The 22,580-nt window shown below is 43.4% G+C and overlaps 1 protein-coding gene across 1 annotated transcript; it reads right to left on the reverse strand.

Moving 5' to 3' along the window:
• Positions 1–16,272: 16,272 nt before the first annotated feature.
• Positions 16,273–16,626, reverse strand: LOC120945035 (NADH dehydrogenase [ubiquinone] 1 alpha subcomplex subunit 7-like). The gene has a single exon (XM_040358878.1). It carries the CDS (start codon positions 16,624–16,626, stop codon positions 16,273–16,275), a length of 354 nt encoding a protein of 117 aa, XP_040214812.1.
• Positions 16,627–22,580: the final 5,954 nt, after the last annotated feature.

A 22,580-nucleotide genomic window follows, 5' to 3' on the forward strand; every position in this document is an offset into this window, starting at 1 on the left:
CTGATGAATAAAATTCAGAAAACTCAAAATCAAGCAAACGGTGGCCTCTCGCTAGATGGCTTTTTTGCGAGACTCCAGCGCATGCTTGAACGCAAGACTAGAGACTTTGCTGGAACAGGTGGTATTTCCTCAAATATATTGAGGATACGATCCACCCCATGGGGGTTAAGGATACAGATTTTCCCCACCCTGTTCAATGTCACTTCAGAATTTAGGGCAGAATAGGAAATGAACCTTCAGGGTTGTTCAGAATAGATGATGACTTTACTATGTGATCAATACTCATCTGACCTTGCAGCGCTTGACATAGAGATTGGGGGTTTGTACAATGAAAATAGTCTCATTACTGCTGATGAATCGTTTTCCACTAGGGAACTGACTTTGAACAGTGATTTGGAGATATATGTATCCACTCTACTTAAGAATAAAGACAAAAAATTCATACGGGACAAACTGGCATTTGACAATGGCCAAGCGTACAATTGGGCATCTGCGAGCAGAAGTCGCAGACGTCCCACCAACTTTAACAATAAAAATAAAAAAACAGTAAATCCAACCCCAATAAGTCCAACCCAGTTGAATCTTCTACTGAGTATACAGACTCCGATTCGTCCATCCCCTCTATTCCGCCTGTTCAGGCGGCTGATACACCCTTGGGTCCTAGGATCCATTGGATGTTTCAGATGAAGGCCACAAGGGGCTCCGCCCCCACTAACATAAACAAATGCAGTACAGGCCCTAGAGGCCAGATCAATACTCGGGCAGCTGCGGCCAAGAGCTCGCGCACCAAACAAACTCGAGTGAAGCATCCCAGAGCAGTACTGCTCCCATTACATCACCAGCTATTTCAGATTCTCATTTGAATGATCCGGGCTTGGGTGCTTCACAGGGGGATTTTCGGCCAGCCCCAACTTTCAGTCAGCCAGTCATGGATGACAGAAAATTCGTCAACCAGAATCCCTTAAGTCCAGCAGTGTCCAGGGTAACTTCCAAGTAGTCAACTTGTCCTCATGTGAGCTATCGGTGGACCAAATTTCAGTTTTGGAATTGGGTTTATCTTTTTGCCCCACCCAGAATATTGATGCTTTTGAACTTATCAAAGACATTAATCTTTTCTCTAGGAAATCAATGCTCAAAATTCTGTTTGATAAACCAAAATCAGCCATCCAATCAACTAATTTTGATAATCCCCTTTGGCAGCAAATGTCATTGGATGACATTAAAGCTGTTGAGGAACTTATGGAATTGTGGGAAGAGGGTCACATCAATGATGATGATCTATCTCTGGCTGACTTGCTCGAGATTGATTCGGCATCATCAACTTCCACCGTCGGTGGATCACAGTCCAGTGTCCCTCCTATCACTTCCATCAAAAGAGACTATAAACCTAAGTCTCGCATGTTTCCCACTCTCCAAGGCAATCCCAATGTGTGGGCTTTTACCAGTCAGGTTACAAAGGAGATTTCACAAACTAAGTGGCTTAATCCACTCGAAACTAATTTAACGCCCTCTCAGAAACTGTCTCTTTCCTCTTTACAACAAAATTCTGATATCATAATTAAACCAATCAGATAAAAGGTGGAAATTTAGTTGTTATGGATATTTCCCAATATGAGCTTATGGTTTACAATATTTTGAACAACAAGGAGTGGTACATGAAGGTGTCGGTCGATCACTTGAAACTGACCACCTCCCTCTACCAGAGACTAATAGGCTCAGCCTACCACAATGGTTTAATTACTAAACAGACTTGGGAATTCTAAAATGTCACCTGCCCACGTACCCCTACACTTTACACCCTGCCGAAGATCCATAAAAACACTCGTCAACCAACCGGACATCCTATAGTGTCGGGCAATGGCTCGCTGACGGAAAGGGCTAGTGAACTAATCGATGACTATTTAAGACCCCATGTGGAGGGACTGTCGTCATATCTACAGGACACGGGCGACCTTCTTAGATCCCTTGATGGCATTACTGTGCCACAGGGATCCTGGCTGGTCTCTCTGGATGAGGAGGCCCTCTACAACTCCATCCCCCATGCTTTGGGGGTGAAAGTTGTGGAGGGCTTCTATTTAGAGAGTACGGAGGCTCTACCTCACTACAATCATTACATTTTGGAATTACTTGGCTTTATTCTAACCAACAATTTTTTTCTTTTTGGTTGCTCCCACTTCCTCCAGGTACAGGGCGTTGCTATGGGGACCAAGTGTGCCCCCTCTTATGCAAACCTGTACCTGGGGGGGGTGGGAGCGCAACCTCTTTCATCGGCATGATATCCAGCATCATCTTGAAAGGATCCCAATGTGGCGTCGCTTCCTTGATGACTTTTTTTTTCATCTGGACCGGGTCACATTGTGAATTGACTTCATTTATTGATAGTCTCAAAATGAACGAGTTTAATCTCAAATTCACTTTTGAGACTAGCCAAGAGAAGATCTCCTTTTTGGACGTAGAAATTTTGATTCATCATGATGGTACCATTGGCACTTCACTGTTCAAAAAACCCTCAGCAGGGAATGCTCTTCTCCATGCTTCCAGCTCTCACCCCGAGCCTCTCAAGTCCAGTATTCCCTACGGGCAATATTTAAGACTTAGGAGGGACTGTAGTTCTGACCAAGACTTTCTACATGAGGCTAGTTTGCTCCAGAGACAATTTCTCGATAGAGGATACAGCAAAAAGTGCCTTAAAAAGGCATTTGCGAGGGCAAAAGTGAAAATTAGGGGCTCCATGATCCCAAACCCCCAAAATTGAATCCAGGCACGAGGGTCATCACCCGGTTTTCGGGGCATCACCATCAAATCAGGGTCATCCTCCAAAAGTACTGGTATTTACTGATGGGTGATGAAACAGTATCTAAGCATTTATGTTCCTATCCCCAAATCACTTTTCGAAGATCTCTATCACTGCGGGACAAGTTGGTTCGGAGCCATCATGCTAGCCGGAAATCCATCCCGGCTGACATGCTCGGTACACGACCATGTCACAACTGCCCGTTCTGCAGGTATATCCACGCAGCAGCGACCTTCATTCTTCCTAATGGACGGAGATTTAAACCTTGCTTCTCTGCTAACTGCCAATCAATATCTATATTGCATGCAATGCGTTCTATATTGGCAAAACAAAGCGACCATTCTTCCATCGCATCAGGGACCATGTCGCCCTGGTACGTAAAAAGAAAATGGAAACACCCATTAGTAGGCATATGGGGCTCTTTCACAACTTTGATAGTTCCTGTATGCACTTCTTTGCACTAGAACATATTCCCCCCGGTGACCGGGGAGGAGATTATGACAAACTCCTGCTTCAGAAAGAAGCAAAATGGATCCATCAGTTGTCTGCTCTTAAATCCCCCGGCCTAAATGATGGGTTTAGTTTTAAACCTTTTCTTTAAGGTATCTGGTGTGATATTATTATGCTCATTATGTTTTTTATGTGTTTTAGCACTGTGTTTAACATCAACATACATGTCCATAACATACTTTCTATCAGTGCATTATGAGATGCCAGGCTTTTAGGGTCCGTCCCTATGTTTTGTTTTATGTTTTTATGTTTTCCCACATCTCTTCCTCTCTCCTCCCCCTTTCTTTTGACTGTTTTTGAATTTAAATTACATCAAATGCCAAGTTTGTCATTTTTCAATGTACGCATTGTCTAATAATGCATGTTAATACTGAGCACCTTTACTTTACATCCAGGTCCGGATCATCCCATTGCTTTGCTCTACATTTTTATATGGAGATACTGTCAACCTTCCTCCTTTGGTGGATGTTAGTTATGCTATCCACCATTTTTGTGCCGATTTGGTACATTATTGTTGTCGTGTTTAACACCAATATTTAATCCCTTGGTATTATAGGGTTTCATTACATATATATTTTTTGTTCCACCATGCATGCATTCCTCCCAGCCCCATTCTTTCCAGCCTTTCCATGGTTTATCACGTGCTATATGGGCACAAGGGGCGCACCTGGCTTACTGACCCTGATCGGTTGGTCCGCCAGGGTGATCCCTCTCTCTCTGTTGTGCCCTCTGACTCATGTGCTGAGGCTCGGGGTGACCCATCCATTTTTGGCCACTCCGTGCGTCCTGGGTATTGAGGTCAGCTTTCTTGCCCCTTGAAGAGCAACAACCATCATGGATTCTTCCAATGGGGTTGTTTGTCTCTCCTCCTTCAGCCTGCCCATTTGCCGCCTCTTCCCCCTTTGGCTGGCGAATTTGGAGTGGGTTTCACCCGCACTGACAGACTGTTTGCAGTTTGCCAGGCTGGTTTCCCACATCCAAGATGGCGTTCGTGTGCGTCGCCATCACAGGGACGTTTCGGCGCCACTGCTCATGCGCGGCCACCGCTGATTCGTTCTGGGCGGGTCAGCACATATGGGGGTTTCCCCTTCCATCTCTGCTCCCCTCCACTGAGCACTCATATCTCCCCGGGTTGGCGCACTTGGAGAGGGCTTCACCCGCACTGGCAGTCGGCTTCCAGTCTGCCAAGCAGTGTTTCCCTTTTCTAAGATGGCGAATGCGACCAGCGTCACCTCGGTGACGTCCGTATTGCGTCACCGCGCATGCGCGGTCCAGTGCTGTTCCGTCAATTGGGCGGGACTGCTGTATGGGGCGGTCTCCATCTCTGCTCTCCCCAATCTAGCCCACCTGTCAGTAGGCTTCCCCAGATTTTGGCCCACCCCCAGCAGCGTTGCATCACGCTGGGCTGGGGGGTATTTAAAGGTCAATCTCATTTGCCTTTTTCATGGCTCTGATATGTCAGAGTCCCTGGCTGTTCCTGCCTCACAATCTTTTTGGCATTGATCCCAACCTCCTTACACAGGTTTGTTTCTCTTGGGTCTCTCTATATAGCTCCCTGCTCATGTGTACTTTGATTATGCTACACTGGGTGTTTTATTGACACCACTATTGATGTCCTTTTTCCCTATACATTTTTTACCAGCAACCAGCTTTGCTAGAGGTTTCCTCCAGCTGACCATTGCACATTGGTTTGATCAACCCTTGGTGTGCCGGACGCAATTTCGCCAGTCCCATTTGATCCGATCCAACTGCCTAGTCAAGGTATCTGTGTGTATATATATATATATATATATATATATATATATATATATATATATATATATATATATAGAAATATTTTCTAATAGTACCTTTCTTCAGTTTTTTCCCCTAAAAATTCCCTCAGGGGTTTATTCTCTTAGCATTCACTATCCCTTACCTTTTTTTACTATAGCACTGTGAATACCACATTTGGATTGACTGGTTAATGCGGTTTCCTGGATGCATGCGGAAGTTGGTACAAAACACTATGGAATTTTCTTCATAGCTTTATCTTTTGGCACACAGCGGATTTTAATGTGATTGGATGATCTTTGACTTGGATAGGTAAGTTTGCTCACGGTCCATCCACTGTATAAAATGTTATCAGTTTATGTGACCCCTGTATTCTCATGAACCATCTGTATTACAAATGTTTGACCCTTGATGATTTGTTTGAATGCATACCATGTATTTGTACTGTAACAGCAGCGGTTTGTTGTTCTTCAAACTGTTGTTGTTTTTGGCAATATATATAATGCCTTATTCTTGTTTTTTTCTTTATTTTATAGCTTGTTGCATTGCCCTTGATGAAGCTCAATGAGCGAAACATGTCGGGCTTCCCCCAACAGGTTCTTCTGCTACTTTTATAAGTCGCTAATACCATCAATGAGACCATCCATGTCTTGTATTCTGTTTTATGCAATATCCATGTATGAATAAATTATTACTTTTGTATTTACCTCATTGTTTTGGATCTTTTTTCTACTATAAACACCATTAAAATCCCAGGGTTTGTTACCCGCTCCCAAAAATTATTTTTTCAAAGGAATAGAATTGAAAAAATATATATATATATATATATATATATATATATATATATATATATATATATATATATATATATATATATATTCTATGGCAGCTCAAATAGACAAAAATGATTTCAATGTAGTAAAAACAGAGTATAAATAAACACGTGGCACTTTTCCATGTGGTCACTGCTCACACTGCCCACTCATTAAATAAGGAAAAGATTTTTCGACTCCCTAATGGTGATCTTTTCAAACCTTCTCATTTCACCAATTGCCTGACACAGGGTACTGCTTATTTGATGGAGAGTGCGAATGCGGTGCCTGTTATATTTGAAAAAACCAAACAAGATTTTTGGCGAAGGATAGCGAAGCACATTTACAGCATTGAGATTGGCAATCCATATCTCCCCATTGGGAAACACGCAGTATCACAGTAGAATTACTCCGTACTCAAAGTTTCCTTCACCGCCCTCTGTAGAATTCATTTTCCAGATAGAGGCGGTGACTGGAACTAAATTCTGCTCCAACATGAACAGCGTTGGATTTTCAGATTAAGATACAGCCCCGCCGGGCCTAAATGAACCAGCGTCTTTTGTTCCCTTTCTCAAGGGCTTTAGATCCGGGAAAACACAATAATCATAGGCCAGCCAAATATCCTTTCTCCATTACTATTCATGACTCTCTCTCTATATAGAGCCACTATCCTCTTCTTCTATGGCATATTCTATCTTGATCACTCCACCCGGTACCTGTTGCTTTAGATTTTTCTTCAGCTACTATCTGATGTATTGGCTGTGCTAATATGCTTATGCTAGAAATGTCACTTGAGGTCCCTTTCCTTGAGGTGCCCTATGTCCTTTTAGAACAATACTTGTATAGTTGTATTCATGTATTCCACATGATAGAGGCTTTGAGGATGTGCAATACTATTTAAAAGGAGGATCCCACGCTAGCCTCTTTTCAAACGGATTTCATTATGGAACTTTTGGAATTTGCTACTAAGCGTAGTTACTTCTGGTTTAATGACCAGTTCTACCTTCAACTGCGTGGTGTCGCCATGAGGGCTAAATATGCCCCTAGCCTTGCCAACCTGTTTATGGCCAAATGGGAGGAGGATGTTGTCTATGCCCAGGACACGGATTCATTGGTGTTGTGGGCTAGGTACATAGACGACATCCTCCTCCATGAGCCACTTGAATCACAATGATAGGGGCATAGCTCTTACATATACAGCCAGCCAAAAAACGATCCAATTCTTAGATCTTGAGATCAGTATTGTTGATAATCGGCTCCAGTTTAAAACTTTTTTTAAAAAGGCAGATCGGAATGGTTTCATTCCTAATGATAGTTGTCACCACCCTTCATGGCTTAACTCAATACCCCGGAGCCAATTCCTCAGATTGCGGAGAAATTGTTCAGACTTGGGACACCTTCAGCGTACAGGCCAACGTTCTTAAACAAATGTTTATTGACAAAGGGTACGATCCTGAAACCATTAAATTAGATCTCAGGACTACCTTAGAGACCAACAGGAGTTCTCTGCTTGAGATTAAACCTAAGAGAAAGCAAGATGATAGCTTTAAATGGGCTTTACTCACATCCTTTTCCACTCTGTATCAACAAGTGAAATCCATCATCACTAAACACTGGGAGATACTCAGAAATGATCAGGTTTTGAGTACTGTATTACCAGAACGGGCTAAAGTGGTGTTTAGAGGCGCACCCACGCTTCAAAGTAAAATCACACCTATTATCATGAATCCTCCAACTCGCCCTTCTTTCGTCTATCAGTTAGTGGGCTATCACCCATGCAAGAGATGTACCATTTGTAAATACAATACTTCTGGTAGGACTAAAAGTTTAGAGTTTCGGTCACGGGTAAAACTTATCCTATAAAACATTTCTGCACATGTGGGACCAAATATGTGGTTTATCTCATCACCTGTCCATGCGGCCAACAGTATGTTGGACGCACTATTCGAACATTTTCGGTGAGAGTTGCAGAGCACATAGCTCTTATCCTCAGCGGGAGATATCCATCACACTGTGCCTAGACACTATAGAGCACATCATGATAGGAATCCAACTGGCACACAGTTTCTTATCATTGATCAGTTCATTTCCCCATGGAGGGGTAGTCCTAGGACTCATGGTGTGTCCCAGCTTGAGACCTTTTGGATCTATTAATTGGGAACACACACGCCGTTAGGACTCAACGTTGAGTGGGATGTGAATTATTTTATTAACAAATCATAAAAAGTGAATATCAGCATTGATTATCATAATTTTTATTTTAGGCATCCACTGTAGCAATCATTATTGTGTTATTTTTATTACATATATTTAATTATATTTAAGTTATTTACATTCAATTTTTACGTGTTTTTTGTTTAAAGTGTATATCTGTTATTATACGATGTATATGCACAACCATTTTATTCTTATGGGGGATCGTCCAATGTAAGATGACGACTTTTTGGACCCATTTTTTGTTACACAAATTGTACTTACGCTCCTTCCCCCTGCCCTTTTTTTTCTCCACCCCCCCCCCCTTTTTGGGGTGTTCTGTAGACCTATACTACAGGGTGCATCTATATGTCAGATTCCTTTTTATCTTTAGCACAATTTTAAAATTTGTCTTTTTTTTTTTAGAAACATTTGGGCCCACTTACCAGTAGGTCGTTAGTTTTGTTGGCCCATTTTAATATGTAGAATATTCCACAAGATCTCCCACATTAACCTTGGGAGCTGTGAGGCTGCGCGGACCTGCTTGGAGCGCAGCGTGAGTACCGCTTTGCGTGAAAGTTGGGTGGCGTGCACGTCTGATGACGCATGCCATATAAACCATCTTGGAACGCAGCGCGCGTGTTGTCCGGCATGCGCATTGTGCGGCGGGTGCGTCGTGAGACATAAGTCGCACGGCACATACTCACGTACACATTACTGGGCAGAGTTTCTTCCATGCTGGGACTGTGGAACGCAACGTGCATATTACTAACGCGCGGCGCTTGCGTTCCACGTCCGAGCGGAAGGTCACAGTTCACGTGATACATGTGACCTCCCAAGGGTGCACAAGCCGATGCGCGATTGGCTCATTGCGGAGGGTCATGGCTCACATGATGAGCCACGTGACACCGCGCCAGCACACAGCGGTGCGTGATTGGCCAATATATTAAGTTGTTTATGTTCAAGCTGGGGGCTGATGGACCAAACATATATATCCTTTTCAGCAATTAACCAATTTGGCCCTTTGGACCTGTTTTCATAATAAGGTATTTATTTACATCAGGGACATGTTTTGATCCATTAGAGGGCTAACCCGGAAGTGGTCTTTGATTGGACGGGCTCCCGGGGAGATGTACCCATGATGGGGGTCAGATTGTACATTTAAACAAGAGTGGCATTAGTGGAGACATACCCAAGACGAAGCAAGTTTTTGCGAAACGCGTCAGGACTCCACTGCTGCCACGCACATTTTGATCAAGAATGCTCTTCTCGTCCATATATCTAAGTGTTTCTAACCGTTATTAAAAACGTGGATCTATCTACGGTATTATGCTATGTGCCTTTCCATTTTCTTCTGCATATCGGGCTATGGTTCTGGGAGTCATCATCTCCAAGTACTATATACCATCGTTTGATTGACGGCTTCGCTGCACCTTGCTGGTTGGATATTCGAGCCCATGCTTTTACGTCTTTCACATATTTCAGCTTTATTGACCCTTTGGGCGTAGGCTCATTAGGGTTCAATACATCTGGTAAGCCTCTTTTACATTGGTGGTGGGCATCTCACAATTGTACATCACGTCCAGTAGGAATCACTGTTGGTCTGGAATTACTCACCCAGCTCTATTCATCCATCAAGTTTCCACTAATCAATATAAATATTTGAAATATTTGGACTTTTTTATTCACTGACTCTAGTTTTAACACTTGTCATTTGGTGTTTTTACACAGACATTATTGTCTTTTTATCACATGATTTAGTGCTACAATTTTGTATGTTTAGTTGTTTTCCTTTGTTCACTGGAATGTTTGTAGCTGCTCGCAGTTAGGATAAGCGTTGAATTATTTTGTTTTTGTACATTGATATATACCTGAACACCAGGATTGAATCACAGACTTTATTGCCCAATTTTTTCATAATTTTTTCTTATTTTTTTTAAAATTTCTGCTAAGTGTGCACTCAATTCCATTGCCCACAGGCAACAACACATTTACATTGGTCGCTTAGGGCTGATATTTACATTCAACACTACTATTTATCACAGAGATATTTAACACACTAAGAAGCTACATAGATTCAGAATCCATCACTGGGCCTCAAATTTATTAATAGGGCCACCTACTGAAACCAATTTGGGGGTCCTTTTAATGAGTCCACCACACAGAGGTGTCCGTCAATTTTTACGCACACACACTCACTTTATATGGGTCTGTAGGGATCAACACACCAGTGATTGGATATCCAGCAACCATCCTTAGGCTGCACCACTACCCCTATATCACACCACTTATATCCCAATGGTACCTAACGAGCCCCCCCCAATACACATCATCCTCAATACATCTTTTAGCAGACATCCTGGCTCCGGGACCTGACCTAATTTACATGAGCTAATTAACTACAGATGATGACTCGGACACCTGACCTTTAGGCTGTCTGCTAACTTACAATACACATTATCGCATGCCTCCTTCACACAATACAGGGTCAATTAGCACAAGCCACAATTAAAGAATCTTAGAAGTCAGTCTGAATTCAATTTACATTACACACACTAGGTACACTAGGTAGCTGGAGGTGATGACATTAACATCTTTCAATTAACCTGTTGAGTTCAGAATCAACAAACATTAATCAGTTCTTTAAAGATATCCTGGAATATATTGTGGATAATCATTACTGCCCCATCTCAGGTAGTCCAAGATATATTCTGAATGTCCATTATTTTCTGGCTCATGCTTTCCAAGAGTTTCTGGGTTCCACTGGCCCTCCCATTACACCCACAAAACCTGAACAATCTTTAAGGGCGCTCCCTTCCTTAGGAATAGACTAGCCCCTAATGTCTTTGACCCTCCGGTCAAAAATACTTTTTTTTCAAAATCTCACAGGCTTCCATCAATGCAGGAAGTTCCGGGTGTGTTCTCTTAGTGGTTGTATGTCAAAAGAGAAATACCAAATTTGTCTCTAACAGTACATCAGTTGAGTTTGAATTTAAACCCTTTTGCACATGTACCACTACGGGGGTTGTTTGTCTTATACAATGCCCCTGTGGGTTACAGTATGTGGGCCAGACTTAGCGTCTGTTACAAGTTTGACTCAATGAGCATATAACCAACATTCTAAAAAGGGTTTCAAGAACCACTCTGTATCAAAACATTGTTGGTACATAGTAAAAATTCTGCTAGTATGATCTTTATAGGGATAGACACATTTAGTCACCATTGGTGGGGTAGCTTCCTGGTATAAGAAATCTCAAGTTAGAAATGTCATGGATTTATAGGGTTAAAACATGTGTGCCTCAAAATATGGACGGTTGGGACTTTAAATGAGATGCAATTAGCAATATGCGATTAAGTATATATATGGAAAATATAAAAATTCTTACCATAAAGTGCTCTCATTTGCCAGACCAACCATAGATAGGGGTGGTTCTAGGTTGCCTTCTGCTCCCTGTCTATTAATTAGCACACCTGGGTTCCTCCTTTGGAGGCCTTTAAAATCATAGTTAGGACTGCAGTTACACAGAGTGCCATGACGTGGCCTGCAGCTTCCCAGATATTTGCAAATAACTGCAACTAAACCTCTGTTTTTACATACAGTTAGACAGATTAATTTGGTTTAGTGCTTCTTTGGTTTGGTATTTTTGAGCCTGGTCTTTATGGTAAGAATTTTTATATTTTCCATATATATACTTAAATCGCATCTCATTTAAAGTCCCAACCGTCAATATTTTGAAACCCTTACAGGGATGGAGGCCTGTGGTGGTGCAAACCACATGCCTCATATAAAGTCCCAACCCTACGTTTTTCTTTTAACAAAACATGTGTGCCTTATGGGATTGCCCGAAAATTAAAAAATATTGTGAGAAAATTCTGGGTTCCATAAAAAAAATTACCAAGAAGGAGATACAAAAAGATCCATTAAAAGTCCTATTCCACGGAGGAGAGGAGGTGGTTAAACATAAAGAGTCACTGATCCTACATCTGTTAAATGTGGCTAAAAGGCTGATTACAAAAAATGGCAACAGTAGAGAGGAAGAAAAAACAGGATTTAAATATAAATGGGAATGTTGAAAATAATTTAATAAAACATGGAGTTATGCTAGAACATGTGTGCCTTATGGCTTGAATAGATGTTGATGTCAATGCTTTCATTCTTCAGCAGGTTTCATTACTCTGGTTAAGTTATATTGGATATGTAAACTTGGTGTGAAACTTGGGTGGCATTCACAAGTGTTTAATGTCATATTATACAACCTTTGGTGACGTTGGGATTGTGACCCAATCATAACGAGTTCCCTTCTAATTTTTGGCCACTGTGGTTTAAAAATGGGGTTGCAATTATACTTTGGAGATTTTTTCCTTGTCAACCATATGTGTCATTATACCTCTTTTTATATTCCCATTATAATGACCATTGTTTTTTTCTGCACTACATATTGGCCAGATGGTTGAGTTGGTCATTTATATTCAACCATTTTTTTTTTTTTTTATATGTTGACGCCATCAGGGAGTCTCTAAAAAAATATAATAGACACTGAAATCAACCCATACATGGACCAGTGGAAGAAGGCAGAACAGTTCCCCAGATAGATCATTAAGTTGAAAATCCTTGGACAGGCTGGGATGTTGGGGGTCAGAAAACTGTCCGCATTTGGTGGAATGAGTTTGAACTTTTCATACAGCATCACCCTTGCAGAAGAACTTGGAAATATCAATTGGGATACCCATGGCCAGTCTGACATGGCTACTCCAGCATTTGCAAGATTTGGCAGTGAAGAACTGAAATGCCAGTTCCTGGCACCAATCATAACCGGAGATGTCGTGGCATGCCTGGGGGTCAGTGAAGCTGGATGTGACGTGGTAAGTATTAAGACCACGGCAGTGAAAGAGGGAAATGATTACATTAACGACAGCAAAATGTTGATAACAAGCGGATGCCAAGCTGACTGGATGTGCCTCCTCACCAGATATAATACATGTCTTTAAGGATTACTATGTTGACCTGTATAAGTCCAAGGTGGGAGAGGTAGATAGAAAAATTAAGGAGTTTATACAGGGGCTGACCATTCCATATCTGTCAGAGGAAGAGAAGTATCATTAGACGCACCAATTACTACTGAAGAACTACAAAAAACGGTACTGGAATCAGCTAGCTAGTCATAAAGCACCAGGACCGGATGAACTACCAAATGAGATCTATAGGGAATATGGAGAGATAATGTTGCCAGATTTGTTAGAGGTGTTACATGGGGCACTGGGAAAAGGTAGAACTATCGGTATGGATGCAAAAAAAAAAAAAAGCTGACTATATAGAGATCCCTCTCCTATATAAAATGTTCCTTTTATATATAAAAAACAAAATCGTGAAAAAAAATATATATAAAGGTTAGAGCTAAAAAAATAGCCCGGTGATGAGTGTAAATATTAATAAGTCCAGATAATTAGCAATCCAGATAGGTGAAAACCCAATGAATGGGTTTAAACTTATTGATAAGGTGCAAAAATAAACGTTCCACAACCTATGAATAAATGAATATGAAAACACAACAGCCCAGTGACGAGTGTGTTCACAAAGTCCAAAAATGTAACAATCCACAGAGTGACATTGGAATCCCAGGACTGAGTTATTCAGTGCAGAAAAACTCCCAACATTCAGAAGAACGTGAGGAAAACCTCCACCATACTGCCTTTTACCAGCTGGAATTGATCTCTGATTAGGAGATCACAAACGCATGAGACAGATAACTTCCCAACAGCTCTCCACCAGGGGTCTCCTTATTGCAGACTTTCACATGTGACGATGTACCACGAAAAGGAAAACTTGCATAGTATAAAATCCAAGAAAACTTTTAATGATAGATAAAAAAATGCGCACTTACAATTAGTCAATTGTCTGGGCATGCCTTTGAAGTGTCTGAAGAAAATTCAGCTCATACAGAACCAGGCTGCCAGACTAATCACCAGCCTAAACAGGTGGCAGCATATTACCCCTACCCTGCGATCACTGCACTGGCTCACTGTGGTTGATCGCGTTGAGTTTAAGGCTCTTTGTCTCACCTATCGTGCTTATCATGGGACGGGCCCGCAATATCTGAATTCCTTGATAATGCGATATGCTCCGGCACGAGCACTCAGATCATTAACAGCTGGTCTTGTCACTTGTCCATCTGCCCGTTTGCTTACTTTTGGGGGCAGGGGCTTCTCTGTGAGAGCTACGGCTCTATGGAACAGTCTCCCTGCTTCCATTCGGTCACTTCCTTCTATTATGGCCTTTCGTAAGAAGCTAAAAACCTGGCTTTTTGAGAAAAAGTATGCTGAGTTATGTTAGTTCTCTCTGGTGTTTCTGTTGATCTGTCTCTTAGTCTTTCTTGCTCCTCTCTTTTCTATTTCCTTCACTCCCCGTTTTTATTAATCTATCTTCAGTTATGCTTCTTGCGCTTAGACACCGCCCTGACGGGCCAGTATTTGGCGCACTATAAATCTATTAAATCAATCAATCGTTTGGAGCATAGAACAACAATATCGAGCCGGCCGTCTCCTCGATGTGCCTGCCCGATTCTTCCAAGTTCAGCTGGTGTCGCGGTGACAAATGTGTGTGGCTAATTCTGCCATGGATACCATTCCACAGAGCATGGCCAATTCAGATACCGGTGGATTGTTGGGTACAGTAAGCAATTATGTTCCATCAGGTGGCGCACGAGGACGCTCCGCAGCTAGAGGGGCTAAGTCTGGTCCACCTAAAAATGCTAGATGTCCGTCTACATCCAATCAGGGCAATACGAGTAGGGGTGGTGGGAATCATCAAAGTGCCCCCCCTCCCTCTTTTCGCCCCCATGGATACGGCCAATATCAACAGGGCCACCCAGACTCTGGGAGATCACGTGGACGTGGGTGGCAACAGGGTCCACCATTGTTCCAGAGTCGTGGGTATGTCATGGATTCTAGCAACTCAATACGTGACAATCTGTTTTTTTTTATACCCAGGACAAAATTATAATCAATCCCAGACGTATAGAGCCAATGAAATAACTCATTATGGCTGCGATTACGAACTGGATTATAATGTTCCTACCCAGAACATTTTTTTCCCCCTGGCAGGTGTATCGGGTCAGGATTTAGACACCTACCAGATGCCACCAGAGACAGGGGGAGCTGAAGGCCCCTAGAGAAGGCCATTATGGTTTTAACTATGGCAGTGCCAATGATGGCAATATGGGCAACCACAATGGGGTTTTCCCAGACTGGGCCAAGGAATAAAAAGAGTAGAAGAGCTAAGCGAGGAAGTAGAGGGGGGAGGCGCGCTCAGTCCAAAAAGACCACCAATAAAGGCACTGGCATTTTTAATTTAAGCTCGCACCCCTTAACAGGCTCTGAATTAGCGGTTCTCGATAGAGGACTTAAATATGCACCACCAAAAAATCTCAATACATGTATAACCTACATGGATATCCACAAATATGTTCGTAAATTGAACGTGCAACGGTATATGGCTTCTAACACTTTCAATTCATCTAGAAGCGTTTCCTCAGGCTATGTTCACTCTCTGGCCTCTCTAACGCTTCGGTTTTTAATCCTCCAGATCATCTTCCACCTTCCCTTCGGGTTTTTAGGGATCTAGCTCTTAAAGATCTAGATGAGTTACAAATCAAATGGATAAAAAGTAAGAGGGATAAAGAAACGGGCATTGAATCGTTATGCTCCAATAAGCATTTAGTAATCCGCCCCGCTGACAAAGGGGGCGGAATAGTGGTCCTTAATAAAGACAACTGTATGGGAGAAATGCATTGGATTCTTTCTGATACAGCCACTTACACCCCTTTGACATTGAATTCAGGTGATAAATATAAGAAAACCTTGGAGAGAATTGTAAAAAGAGGCTTCGATCTTAATATTCTAAATAAAAAAAGAGAGAGATCCTTCTTGATCCCAAAATCCCCTAGGATTCCAATTATTTATTATTTGCCTAAAGTGCATAAAAGTTTGACTTGCCCCCCGGGACGACCCATAGTAAGTGTAATAGACTCCATTACTTCCCGGGTGGGCATATAGCGCCGAGATGGTGGAATTAGGCCATATTTTTCACGATTTGTTTGTATACTGTGTTTTTACTTTCAGAGTTTATTTATTTTACAGTACAGCTAATATTAGGTTTAATAGGACTAATATGAAAAATCTTCCATGAAGCGTTCACAGGTATGGTTGATCACTTGACAATTCCCATTTGGGAGGGCAGATTCCAGGCGCCACTGGCTTTTTTGTAGCTTTTGAAACCGCTGAATCTGAGCTGACTAAGTTTTCTCCAGCAGCTAGAACCTTTTGGGAAGACATAATAATTGAAGGAGGCATAGCTTCTCTGCGTCCATCACGTGAACAATAATAGTTGTTGGCAAATTTATGACTTGGACCCACGGGTAGAGCTGGAGGTGGCGGAGTCCTGCTAGCAATTTCTGTATACCGCAGCTGTAGTTTTTCTTGAAGATTTCTTGAAGGTTGTGGAATGTTTTTTTTTTGCACCTTATCAATAAGTTTAAACCCATTCATTGGTTTTTCACCTATCTGAAATGCTAATTATCTGGACTTATTAATATTTACACTCATCACCGGGCTATATTTTAGCTCTAACCGTTATATATATTTTTTTCACAAAATATAAAAGGACATTTTTTTTTATATATAGGAGAGGGATCTCTATATAGTCACTTGTTATATATAGCACAGCTTTTTTTTTTGCATCCATTTCTGTTTTTAGTATAATATAACACTTATAGTTGCTTGCTGACTCATTTAAATTGTGTTGGATAAGCGCAGTTTTTTTTTCTACTAGAACTATCGGTATCCATAACAGAGGCCACAATTATAAAAATCCCAAAAAAGATTTAACACAACCAATTGATCTAGACCAATATCCCTTCTCTGTGCAGATGTTACATTACTGGCAAAAATATTGGCCAATAGATTAAAGAAAAAAAATAATGCATACCATGAACCCCAATCAATGTGGTTTTATTCCTGGTAGATTAAAATCATTAAATATTATAGAAGAATCAATATACCAGTGCTACCTAACACATGAATGGAAATCAGTGCTATAAAAATGCATTGGATTACTATAAAAATGCCACTGGCAGTGAAGGGCTTAACACTAGGGGGCGGGGGAAGGGGTTAAGTATGTTCCCTGGGTGTGTTCTAACTGTAGGGGGGGTGGACTCACTAGGGGAAATTACTGATCTTCTGTAAAGAGCTATTGCGGGTGCCCGGCGGTGATCGCAATCGCCGGGCGCGGGAGTCAGGCGCGAGCGAGCGGGGGGGGCGCGTGCACCCCTATTGGCTGCTGGGAGAGATGACGTAATATTACGTGATTTCGCCCAGCAAAGCCGACCTGTCGCCGTATAACTGCGGAGGCTGGTCGGCAAGCAGTTAAAAACATAATAAAATATCTACTGACAAGGATTTGGCTCCTGTTGTGTTAGCGGGCTGCAGATTTGCTAGCCGCTGTGCTGACACATTGGGTGGCATTTTGTCTCTTAGCCTGTTTCAGTCCTGATGCTATAAAAAGGGCATGGTTATGTTAAGTGAGTCTTTCAACAATAGACATCAACGCCAATCAGTTTTAGTTATCTGTATATGGTTTATTCAGAATATACGATGTCTTCGGACCACAGCCTAATGCAGTGTGATCAAACATGTCTGAAACATTCACGTTTTTGTGTCTCTAAACTATTGGGCACAAATCAAGGGAGAAGGGATTTTTCTAACTGACCTTGAACCATCTTCTTAAGATGCCCCAGTTGAAGTCCCGTAGGACGAAACGCGCAGGGCTTGGTACGCCTACTCCTCATATTGCTTTTATTTCCTTTTATATTTTTGTGATCACTTATGTCAGCATTTTGTTTGGTTTTATTACAATTAAACCTTATCTTTTTGATCTGCACCATCTGGAGCATTGTTTTTCTTTTTCCTTGCATGATCTCTGCTGGACTAAGTTTTACGCTTCACCATTGTGCCTTTCATCCCTTTGTGGGGTATTTTCCTCCCACCACGCAACATCGACTTGAAGTAGGGGGTTCTTCTTCCCTCCTTCCTTGGGTTCATCTGTTTGATCCACATTGATTAATTTCCATCAAGAGGTTCCGGTCAAGGACTATTGGGCTACATCCAGGTTTACGTGTGGCTTTATCATCCAGCCTTTGGACAAGTTGAGTGGATCCTCCTTGGGATAATCCATGCTTTCACGATCTGATGTCGCTGACAGGTGAAAAAATACTCTTACCGGATCCAGAGGATCTTCCTATCTAGTATAGTTGGGAGGAATGTCCTGTCCATGATGATCGATGTGGCCACGTGTTTTTCAGCTTCTTCATATATTTATTGATGGACATTTATTTGCACATTAATAGTTGTTTTTCCCATTTCACATTTATGTGTACAATACTCATTTGTTTCTTTAGTCACTTTAGGTGACATTTAAAGTTGTTTCACAAATATTAGCGCTGCATTTTTTTCCTTATCACTTGTCCAATTTTTGTCACATTGTTGTGTAGCTGCTTATTATTCACTCCTTACCATGATATCCTGCCATTGTACTACAGATCTCAAGGAATACTGCTCACCTGCGTCGAGAGATCCAGTTGGAAATTAATATGACACAGGTGTCAGCACTCAACTCGATGCAGAACCATGGAAAACCGATAAAATATATAAATATCCCAATGGAACAAATAATTAAGTAAGTTCTTAGTCAGAGACCTAAACACAGGTATACTGACAAAAGAAAATATATATATATATATGTATGTGTGTGTGTACATTCCATTATAGTCAGATTTATAACAACATTGTCAAAAATTTCTCTCTCTCTCTCCTCTCGTCTCTCTGTCTGTCTCTCGTCTGTCTGTCTCTCTCTCTCGTCTCTCGTCTGTCTGTCTCTCTCTCTCGTCTCTCGTCTGTCTGTCTGTCTCTCTCGTCTCTCGTCTGTCTGTCTCTCTCGTCTGTCTGTCTGTCTCTCTCGTCTGTCTGTCTGTCTCTCTCGTCTGTCTGTCTGTCTCTCTCGTCTGTCTGTCTCTCTCTCTCTCTCTCTCTCTCGTCTGTCTGTCTGTCTGTCTCTCTCTCTCTCTCTCCTGTCTGTCTCTCTCTCTCTCTCTCGTCTGTCTGTCTCTCTCTCTCTCTCTCTCTCGTCTGTCTGTCTGTCTCTCTCGTCTGTCTGTCTCTCTCTCTCGTCTGTCTGTCTCTCTCTCTCTCTCTCTCTCTCTCGTCTGTCTGTCTGTCTCTCTCTCGTCTGTCTGTCTCTCTCTCGTCTGTCTGTCTCTCTCTCTCGTCTGTCTGTCTCTCTCTCTCGTCTGTCTGTCTCTCTCTCTCTCTCTCTCGTCTGTCTGTCTGTCTCTCTCTCTCTCTCGTCTGTCTGTCTCTCTCTCTCTCTCTCGTCTGTCTGTCTCTCTCTCTCTCTCGTCTGTCTGTCTCTCTCTCTCTCTCGTCTGTCTGTCTGTCTCTCTCTCTCTTGTCTGTCTGTCTCTCTCTCTTGTCTGTCTGTCTCTCTCTCTCGTCTGTCTCTCTCTCTGTCTCTCTCTCTCGTCTGTCTGTCTCTCTCTCTCGTCTGTCTGTCTCTCTCTCTCGTCTGTCTGTCTCTCTCTCTCGTCTGTCTGTCTCTCTCTCTCGTCTGTCTGTCTCTCTCTCTCTCTCTCTCTCTCTCGTCTGTCTGTCTGTCTCTCTCTCGTCTGTCTGTCTGTCTCTCTCTCTCGTCTGTCTGTCTCTCTCTCTCTCTCTCTCTCTCTCTCGTCTGTCTGTCTCTCTCTCTCGTCTGTCTGTCTCTCTCTCTCTCTCTCTCTCGTCTGTCTGTCTCTCTCTCTCGTCTGTCTGTCTCTCTCTCTCTCTCGTCTGTCTCTCTCTCTCGTCTGTCTGTCTCTCTCTCTCGTCTGTCTCTCGTCTGTCTGTCTCTCTCTCTCTCTCTCGTCTGTCTGTCTCTCTCTCTCTCTCTCGTCTGTCTGTCTCTCTCTCTCTCTCGTCTGTCTGTCTCTCTCTCGTCTGTCTGTCTCTCTCTCTCGTCTGTCTGTCTGTCTGTCTCTCTCTCTCTCTCTCTCTCGTCTGTCTGTCTCTCTCTCTCGTCTGTCTGTCTCTCTCTCTCTCTCTCTCTCTCTCGTCTGTCTGTCTCTCTCTCGTCTGTCTGTCTCTCTCTCTCGTCTGTCTGTCTCTCTCTCTCGTCTGTCTGTCTCTCTCTCTCTCTCTCTCGTCTGTCTGTCTCTCTCTCTCTCTCTCTCGTCTGTCTGTCTGTCTCTCTCTCTCTCTCTCTCTCTCTCTCGTCTGTCTGTCTGTCTCTCTCTCGTCTGTCTGTCTGTCTCTCTCTCTCGTCTGTCTGTCTCTCTCTCTCTCTCTCTCTCTCTCTCGTCTGTCTGTCTCTCTCTCTCGTCTGTCTGTCTCTCTCTCTCTCTCGTCTGTCTGTCTCTCTCTCTCTCTCTCTCTCTCTCGTCTGTCTGTCTGTCTCTCTCTCTCTCTCTCTCTCTCTCTCGTCTGTCTGTCTGTCTCTCTCTCGTCTGTCTGTCTGTCTCTCTCTCTCGTCTGTCTGTCTCTCTCTCTCTCTCTCTCTCTCTCTCGTCTGTCTGTCTCTCTCTCTCGTCTGTCTGTCTCTCTCTCTCTCGTCTGTCTGTCTCTCTCTCTCTCTCTCGTCTGTCTGTCTCTCTCTCTCTCTCTCGTCTGTCTGTCTCTCTCTCTCTCTCTCGTCTGTCTGTCTCTCTCTCTCTCTCGTCTGTCTGTCTCTCTCTCTCGTCTGTCTGTCTCTCTCTCTCGTCTGTCTGTCTGTCTGTCTCTCTCTCTCTCTCTCTCTCGTCTGTCTGTCTCTCTCTCTCGTCTGTCTGTCTCTCTCTCTCTCTCTCTCTCTCTCGTCTGTCTGTCTCTCTCTCGTCTGTCTGTCTCTCTCTCTCGTCTGTCTGTCTGTCTCTCTCTCTCTCTCTCTCGTCTGTCTGTCTCTCTCTCTCTCTCTCTCTCTCTCGTCTGTCTGTCTGTCTCTCTCTCTCTCTCTCTCTCTCTCTCTCGTCTGTCTGTCTGTCTCTCTCTCGTCTGTCTGTCTCTCTCTCGTCTGTCTGTCTCTCTCTCTCGTCTGTCTGTCTCTCTCTCTCTCGTCTGTCTGTCTGTCTCTCTCTCTCTCGTCTGTCTGTCTCTCTCTCTCGTCTGTCTGTCTCTCTCTCTCGTCTGTCTGTCTGTCTGTCTCTCTCTCTCTCGTCTGTCTGTCTGTCTCTCTCTCTCTCTCTCTCTCTCTCTCGTCTGTCTGTCTGTCTCTCTCTCGTCTGTCTGTCTCTCTCTCGTCTGTCTGTCTCTCTCTCTCGTCTGTCTGTCTGTCTCTCTCTCTCGTCTGTCTGTCTGTCTCTCTCTCTCTCTCGTCTGTCTGTCTCTCTCTCTCGTCTGTCTGTCTCTCTCTCTCTCTCGTCTGTCTGTCTCTCTCTCTCTCTCGTCTGTCTGTCTCTCTCTCTCTCTCTCTCTCTCTTGTCTGTCTGTCTCTCTCTCTCGTCTGTCTGTCTCTCTCTCTCGTCTGTCTCTCTCTCTCTCTCTCTCGTCTGTCTGTCTCTCTCTCTCGTCTGTCTGTCTCTCTCTCTCGTCTGTCTGTCTCTCTCTCTCGTCTGTCTGTCTCTCTCTCTCGTCTGTCTGTCTCTCTCTCTCGTCTGTCTGTCTCTCTCTCTCTCTCTCTCTCGTCTGTCTGTCTGTCTCTCTCGTCTGTCTGTCTGTCTCTCTCGTCTGTCTGTCTCTCTCTCTCGTCTGTCTGTCTCTCTCTCTCGTCTGTCTGTCTCTCTCTCTCGTCTGTCTGTCTCTCTCTCTCGTCTGTCTGTCTCTCTCTCTCGTCTGTCTGTCTCTCTCTCTCGTCTGTCTGTCTCTCTCTCTCTCGTCTGTCTGTCTCTCTCTCTCTCTCTCTCTCTCTCTCGTCTGTCTGTCTGTCTCTCTCGTCTGTCTGTCTCTCTCTCTCGTCTGTCTGTCTCTCTCTCTCGTCTGTCTGTCTCTCTCTCTCGTCTGTCTGTCTCTCTCTCTCGTCTGTCTGTCTCTCTCTCTCGTCTGTCTGTCTCTCTCTCTCGTCTGTCTCTCTCTCTCTCTCTCGTCTGTCTGTCTCTCTCTCTCTCTCTCGTCTGTCTGTCTCTCTCTCTCGTCTGTCTGTCTCTCTCTCTCGTCTGTCTGTCTCTCTCTCTCTCGTCTGTCTGTCTGTCTCTCTCTCTCTCGTCTGTCTGTCTCTCTCTCTCTCGTCTGTCTGTCTCTCTCTCTCGTCTGTCTGTCTGTCTGTCTCTCTCTCTCTCTCTCTCTCTCTCTCGTCTGTCTGTCTGTCTCTCTCTCGTCTGTCTGTCTGTCTCGCTCGCTCTCTCGTCTGTCTGTCTCGCTCGCTCTCTCGTCTGTCTGTCTCGCTCGCTCTCTCGTCTGTCTGTCTCGCTCGCTCTCTCGTCTGTCTGTCTCGCTCGCTCTCTCGTCTCTCTGTCTCGCTCGCTCTCTCGTCTCTCTCTCGTCTCTCTCTCGTCTCTCTCTCGTCT

Source organism: Rana temporaria, chromosome 1, assembly GCF_905171775.1.
Source record: "Rana temporaria chromosome 1, aRanTem1.1, whole genome shotgun sequence".
In the NCBI taxonomy this organism is placed as follows: domain Eukaryota; kingdom Metazoa; phylum Chordata; class Amphibia; order Anura; family Ranidae; genus Rana; species Rana temporaria.

What these genes read in the sequence shown, in the direction of transcription:
- LOC120945035 (XM_040358878.1), bottom strand. Translation starts at nt 16,626, where the DNA reads ATGAATGGGTTTAAACTTATTGATAAGGTGCAAAAAAAAAACATTCCA.